Source organism: Egretta garzetta, unplaced genomic scaffold, assembly GCF_000687185.1.
Source record: "Egretta garzetta isolate BGI_Z169 unplaced genomic scaffold, ASM68718v1 scaffold638, whole genome shotgun sequence".
Lineage (NCBI taxonomy): Eukaryota > Metazoa > Chordata > Aves > Pelecaniformes > Ardeidae > Egretta > Egretta garzetta.
In genome coordinates this window covers 674,235-681,175 of record NW_009260676.1, presented here as the reverse complement: position 1 = coordinate 681,175, position 6,941 = coordinate 674,235, and the positions used below count along the sequence as shown (strand labels likewise).

Here is a 6,941-nt window from a genome sequence, read left to right as displayed (position 1 = left end):
TGCATAAATAATTACTTTAGTTTGCAGGAAGCTGTTCGTACTTACAAAGCAGTATCAAAGCAAACTAGAACACAAGCTATTTTTATGGATACTGTCTATAATGCAGCATGCTCTTTTGGGCCAAGCATCTTGCTGTTAAACAAGGGTTCCGCTGGAGTAAAAGTATTTCAAAAGCATGTGCTAGCAATTTTGAAAGTAGATGCCATTTATTCTGTTATATTTTGTGTATGATAGTGTTGCCACCTTACCACATCTACTAAAAACGAAATACTGCTGGTGGTAGAGTTGGGATTGACTTGGTAGATTTGGTTCCCTGTTACCACAGCAGATTAAGGAATGTTCTTCGTACAAGTAAATTAAGACTTAATTAGGGCAATGAAATTATCCTGAACTCCATATACAGGATAAGGGAAAGCAAGATATATGGAAAAAATATACCTCAATCTGAATTGTAGAATCATAGAATCATTAAAATTGGAAAAGATCTCCAAGATCATAAAGTCCAACCGTCAACCCAACACCCCCATGCCTACTCGTAACCATGTCCCAAAGTGCCACATCTATACATTTTTTTAAATTCTCCAGGGATAGTGACTCCCACCTCCCTGGGAAGCCCATTCCAAATGCTTGATTACTTTCAGTGAAGAAATTTTCCCTAATGTCCAACCTAAACCTGCCCTGGCACAACTTGAGGCCATTTCTTCTCATCTGTTACCTGGGAACAGAGCCCGACCCCCCAGGTCCTTCGGGGAGGGAGGGGCCCAACCCTGACCCCAGCATTCGAGGGGCGGCCCCCCCAGTGCCCAGCACAGGGGCACGGTCCCTGCCCTGCTCCTGCTGGCCACACCACTCCTGATACAAGCCAGGATGCCGCTGGCCCTCTTGGCCACCTGGGCACCCTGCTGGCTCATGTTTCGCTGGCTGTAGTAGTGGTCTTTCTAGCAAGAAATTCTATATTCGATGTCTCAGTACTGAGAGTATTCTCTTTAGACTATCATAGTATAACCTGCAATGCTCCAGAGCAGCAACACTCAGAAAAATACCAACTTTGCTAATACGGGCCTATCGAATTCTAATAGCATGCAGATTTGTTTCAAGCAATCACGTTCTGTGTATCCTCAACTTTTTCAAGGCTCTGTTTTTCTGTGCAACCATAGTTAAAACACAAGCTCCTCTCTAGGGTTTTCACAGTGCAACTTATGGACTTTGTGCTTAACAAGATGACTGCAGGTTAAGATGTCCCTGTGCAGGCCACAAAGAGAATTCATTTCTGGTCTCCTGCTCTGCCCTCACCTTTTGGGTGATGCATCTGTTAAGCTATTCTCTGAAGGGAACATGGGGGAACTCCTGGTCTGGCGGGTGAAGAGAACTTGGTCAGGTCTTAAACGTGGTCTCTAGCAGGCAAGGCGGATGAGGGAGCAGAGAGAGACCTCCATGCCAACTTGTGTGAACAAACAGCCGTGCTCTGTGGGCTTACCTCGAAGTCCTTTTATGGTACCAAGTGCTTTTTGGACCAACAAAGCCCATCTCATTTGTGGAGAGGGAAAAAAAAAAAACCCAATGCTTACAACAGCTCTCGGTGCCACTTCGGTCATTTCAGCTCGGTAAATGGTATCCATGCAGCTCCCTGTCTCTGTGCTACCACTGTGATGGTACAGAATCAGAAGATCAGCAGTTGCATCTCTGCTTCTTAAGTAATTTCAACAATAACACTTATCTTTTTCCCCTCATACCTAGATCTCTTAGGTCTTTTGCCTACGTGCGCATACGTTCAAGGATTATTGTTACTTATTCTATTTTTAACAGGCACATTTAGACATGCACAAGATTGTGCTAGTAAAAGCCTTTGAGCAAACCTCTGCTGTCCTATTTGGTGACTTCCTCTATTTAGGAGTGTAAATCTGATCATTTCTACAGGTACGAGCAGAGTGGGTGTACAAAGGAAACAAGCTGAGTGATTCCCAAACTTCTAAGATGTCTGATTCCAAACCATTAAACAATTTTTAACCACCGTCGTATGCATATGATGTCTTATTCACGTGTAGGAATTGCCACATGGCTCTAATGTTATAAATCTTTTTAAAGTTTTCAAGAGACAGGAAGAAATAATGAAACCAAGTTTGGTGTTTTTCATTTGTAGTACAAGAAACAAGTACGTGCTGCAAGTTAATCAAAATACCATATATACACCAGTAAGCTAGGTTCACTAGCTTTAATGTTCTAGCATTACAGTGGCTTTACGCTTAAGTTTGTTTAACTTGGTTTAAAAAAAAAAGTCACTCTTGGATGAAGATCAAAAAGCACGCCATTAACAAGTAAAAGGAGGGAGTATATAGAGCACAGTAGCAACAAAAGGGTTTACCCAAACCTCTCTTGGCTTCAAGAGCAACCTTGTTCTACAGCGTTACCTGATGTGCTGTCAAGCAGAGCTGCTGCCCGGCGGCAGTCCTGAGTGTGAACTTTGTCAGTTTGATCGGCCTGGCTCTACTCCAGCCTGCAGAGATGCAAGAACATTACCTGTGGGTTCTCCCTGACGCATGGAGGCCTGACTGCAGAGACCACAGCCCAAGAAGGGCAACGACTGCTCTTCCTCTGCGGCTGCCATGGGGAAGAGGACCCTGTGGTCATGGTACTCTATCCATAGGCTCTGCTGCTGCCCTGAACCAGCCCTGGCATCTTTTTGAAAGAAGCAGCACTTGATAAAAATCCTGCTCTGAGAAGGTCTCCTAAACAGAGTGGTGTAGTTCAGCTTGCTAGGAGTTCAGTTCACGCGTCTGTGCTGCTGCTGTGGTCTCGTTGCATGCCTTCACAGCAACTGTTCTCCTCCCCGTTACTGCTAGGAACGCCTGGTGTCACTCAGCGCGCTATGCTGTGGTGAAAATCTTTTCTTCTTAGCGTCCTATTTCACCAAATTCATCTATCACCTGAGAAGCCTGGAACTACAGCTAGTCACAGTAAGGGAAGGAGATAGCGTGCAATAGAAATGACTGCAGCAAAATGAACATGTTTCACATTCATAGGCTTTGAATAGCTTGGGCATTTCTAGCAGCAAATTTTAAGGTCACTGGTTTGGTATTTTACCTCTAATGCCACTTCAAGTCTTTTTAGATTCCTTCTAGACTAAAGACCCTGAAGACACAACATGAAGCAAGCTTGCTACTGGTATAATCTATTTTACTGGAAAGCAGATGATAGGAAAACTTCCCCCATCTGGAGCGCATCCAGCCGCGACCTCACTCACAAGTACTCTGAAACCGCTGCAATTGCCAGGCTGGCATTAGCATCTTTGTTCATCACCTCCCCACAACTTGGTGTCCAGTAGTAATGCTTCCTGAGGCCGTGGGAGAGCTCCGCAAGGTGAACGTGCCCATCCACGTCATACGGTTCCACATCTGTGCAATGAGGTTTCAAGCGGCCCGTCTGAATTAATTCTGAAAATGCCTGAAATTAATAAGAACAAGAATCTGACGTATAATAGTCCACTTTGACTGCAGTGAAAGCTCTAGAAGATAGCACACAACAGGCGAGTACTTGATCATTTCAGTATGCTGACGTCTGGTGAGGCTCATCACAGCACCACCATACTATAATTATTTAAAAAAAATCCCAGAATAAATCAGGCACCTTGTTCACAAATTGCTGTAGTCTTCCCGATAATTGTAAAAACAAATTAGAACAAACAAATGAAACCCAACCCTCTTAGAAGAGTTCAGAAGCAAACACTTACCATACAGGTGGCTTCATCAAATTTGTTCCCCCAAATGTAAATATAGGAAAGTTCCGTGTTTGTTTTCATTGCATCTGAAAGAGCTACAAGTCCTTTGCCACTTATGTTGTTGCTTACTACTGACAACCTAATAAACAGAGAAAATAGTTACGCAGATGCGTGCCAAACCACTGAATCCCCATCTCTTAGTTAAAACTAAGAGTTTAACTATGATTTATTCTTTATTTTTATTATTTAATACATATATTGAAATTTTATATTTGCTATTAATAACGTAAATATTTGTATCAAGTCCAGTCCTACTATAAAATCTTTTTCAGGTTGCTAAAGGCAGTTTGGACGACGGACTTGGACTATTTCTCAAGGCATTTCCATGGCTCATGCAGCCAGGTTGTTCACTATTTAGTTTGTCGGTGTCAGTGACTTAACTGCGTGGTGGCCAGGTCTCATCTCTCCTCTGCTTTGAAGCCCAAGCCTTGGCACTTCTCCAGGCTAAGCTTTGATCTTTGTGGAGCGGCAGTTATTTTTATGTTAGAGAACCTGGAAGGCTTTCAGAGGCACCCAGCAGCCGCCACCTCCTCAGCCTGCTACTTAAGTCTAATGGTTTCAGGTAGCACCTTTGATCACTTTTACATCCTGCCGGCGCACGGTTTAATCCGGGCTACAAAATACACCCTGGTGGAGGGATTACAGCTCTTTTGGGTTCACCCAGAAGCTAACCCAAACAGAGGATTTTCTTAAGTGTTGAAGATCAGAACCAACAAATACTGTGCCTTATCCCTGCATGGAATCTGATTATCTTAAAATTCTGGAGATGTACAGCTCTCGGTTTGTTTTCGTTTGTGTGCCACAGGGATGTACGCTTTAAAGATGCAAAAAGAGCTCTAAGATCGAATCGCCTTCCCTCCTCCTCCTAAGAATGACCATAAAAGCTGCGAATCACATGTAAGATGAACCACTACAAAACTGATCTAAGTGTCAACCCCAAAAAAACCCTGAAATAGAAGAACAAACATAGGTCAGGCCACACAGCAGTGGATAGAAGACAAAAAAAAAAACCCCAAAGTTCAAGGAAAATGAGTTATGAGCAGGCCGGGCAGCATGGGAAGGTGAACATGAGGCATTACCACATGGGACCGCATGGCATTTCTTGGCCTAGTGTTTTACTCCTTTAGCTCACGTGAAGCTACAGGGGACTTAATGCAGTTACCCCAGCTCTGGCCTCCTGTGCTGTCTGACCTGCCTGCTCTCCGAGCTGCAGGGCTCTGAAAGGACTCGTGGGCCGCCTGCCAGCGCCCTAGGATGTCTCACAGGCCTTGGGGTATCTCCAAGGGCAGGAGACCCCTATGCTTAAGCAAAGGAATCCCACCCAATCCCACCCAATCCATCATTCACTTTTTTTTTTTTTCCTGAGAAAAAAAAAAACAGACTAAAAAGTTTGGAACTTCCTGACTTTGCCATTCTGATTGGTAACATCAAAGCACACAGTTCCGATGTCAGTTCAGCCCCTGCAAAGTCCAAGCTGCTTCTACTCTGAGTCGTTACATCTGCATCTCTGGGAGTGTTAGGTAAATACTAACGCTCGAAGAGTCCTGTTGTACAAAGCCAAGGCTTCACTCAGGTCGAGAGCTCCATCATCTTCTATTCGGTTTGCACTAAGATCTAGGATTTCCAGGGTTTGGTTGCGTTTTAGTAGTTCTCCCAAAAATTTTACACCATCACGGGTTACTTTATTACTGAAAGAGAGATGCACACATTTTTTTTAAATGAGTGCTAAGAAAATGAGTGCCTAATGTTAGTCAGGGCTATGGCACAGAATAACTCTTACCAGCTAAGATCAAGGTATCTCAGGCTGGAGTTTTCATACAACGCCTCACACAGTCGTTCTACACCAAAGTTTTTCATTTCATGCTTGCACAAATGTAGTTCCACAAGAGCAGAGTTATTTTTCAACATCAGAGCTATATGTACTGTGGTCTCTTCCTAAAAACATACACTCCGTTTTATTAAGCTGTACTTCAGGGTAAGATATGGTCTGGCTTCAGTAAAAGGGAGATGCACACTAAAAGCAAGATTTGGTCATCTGCAGTGTCCTGCTTTGTATATTGCAGCTTTGTATTAAAAATAGCTAAGAAACAATAAGTTATGATAATGCTTAAAATAAAAAAAAAAAAGGAAAATAGAAAGATCTTTGCAGATTTACAGTACTATATATCTGTATATATCCCTGCAACTACCAGGAGCATCAATGCTTAAATCATTATGTCTAATCAGTTTTCCCCCCAGTCGTTGCTCTTAAAAAATGGAATGTTTGAGCTAAAAGTATTTTGTCATGATGCTAATCTATTATTTCATAAAAAGAAACAGGATTGCTATGGGAAAAAATATGTCCTGTCACTGTAACACAAAGTAAGTTTGTTTTGAAGTTGTCACATTCAGTTAAGAAAATAACTGCATAAATACTGTGAGTCAAAAATAAGGCAACAACACAGAGGCCTCAGAAAATGATGGAGTTGAAGGTGGGAACAATGGCAAACAGTCTCCCACAGATACAGACCAGGCCCTTAACAGCCCGTATTTTCAATAGCAGTAGTTCAAATTTATTTCTAAAACTGGGTTTAGGCAGATCAAGCCTTGTCTTAGTAGAAAAGAAACAACTAAAACCTGTTTAAACTGTTAGAGTCACCCTTGGGCATTTAAGAAGATCTGGCCTTCTTGACAGTTTAGGTTCGTTATCCTGCCATCAGGAACATACAGTGCCTATCACAGACATCTGACAACTGCTGCCAGTCTGGTGAAGCCGCCACCGTGCCCAGCTCTAGAGCCGAGACTCCAGCAGGACCAGTGATGCGCAGAAGCTGCGTGCCTACAAGGAAAAGCCCCGCAAGCCCTGCACGCCCACGAGGAGCCTGTGGTGCTGCCCCGGGCAAACACTGCCTTGCAGATTCTCTTTTCAGTGCTCGATTGTTTTGGAGGGTTTGTGTCTTTGTTTTGGCTAATAAACACATCATAGGTTTTACATTGATGAGGTTCATTCACTTGTTAAATTCGTGCTGCAAGTTCACATCGTGACCCAACAAAACCACACAGCCCAGTGGATATGGCATATTGTTGCAGTGTGCCTTTCTTCGTGAGGCTGCGGGCTCTGGCAATTGCCCAGGTATCACACTGCTCAGATAAACAGCAGTCTTTTGTTCTTCCCCTCATTTCCTGC

General features: G+C 43.4%; 1 protein-coding gene across 2 annotated transcripts in view; it reads right to left on the bottom strand.

Annotated features, from left to right (window-relative positions):
• Positions 1 to 2,501: 2,501 nt before the first annotated feature.
• Positions 2,502 to 6,941, bottom strand: part of LRRC34 (leucine rich repeat containing 34) — a 10,545-nt gene continuing 6,105 nt past the window's right edge. For both annotated transcript variants that reach the window (XM_035901177.1, XM_009645771.2), the window contains exons 7-10: positions 5,556 to 5,710; positions 5,308 to 5,463; positions 3,728 to 3,854; positions 2,502 to 3,441 (exon numbers count right to left, since the gene is read on the bottom strand). In XM_035901177.1, the coding sequence (XP_035757070.1) occupies positions 3,238 to 3,441; positions 3,728 to 3,854; positions 5,308 to 5,463; positions 5,556 to 5,710 (642 nt within the window). In that variant the 3' untranslated portion in view covers positions 2,502 to 3,237. The remainder of the gene's footprint in view (positions 3,442 to 3,727; positions 3,855 to 5,307; positions 5,464 to 5,555; positions 5,711 to 6,941) is intronic.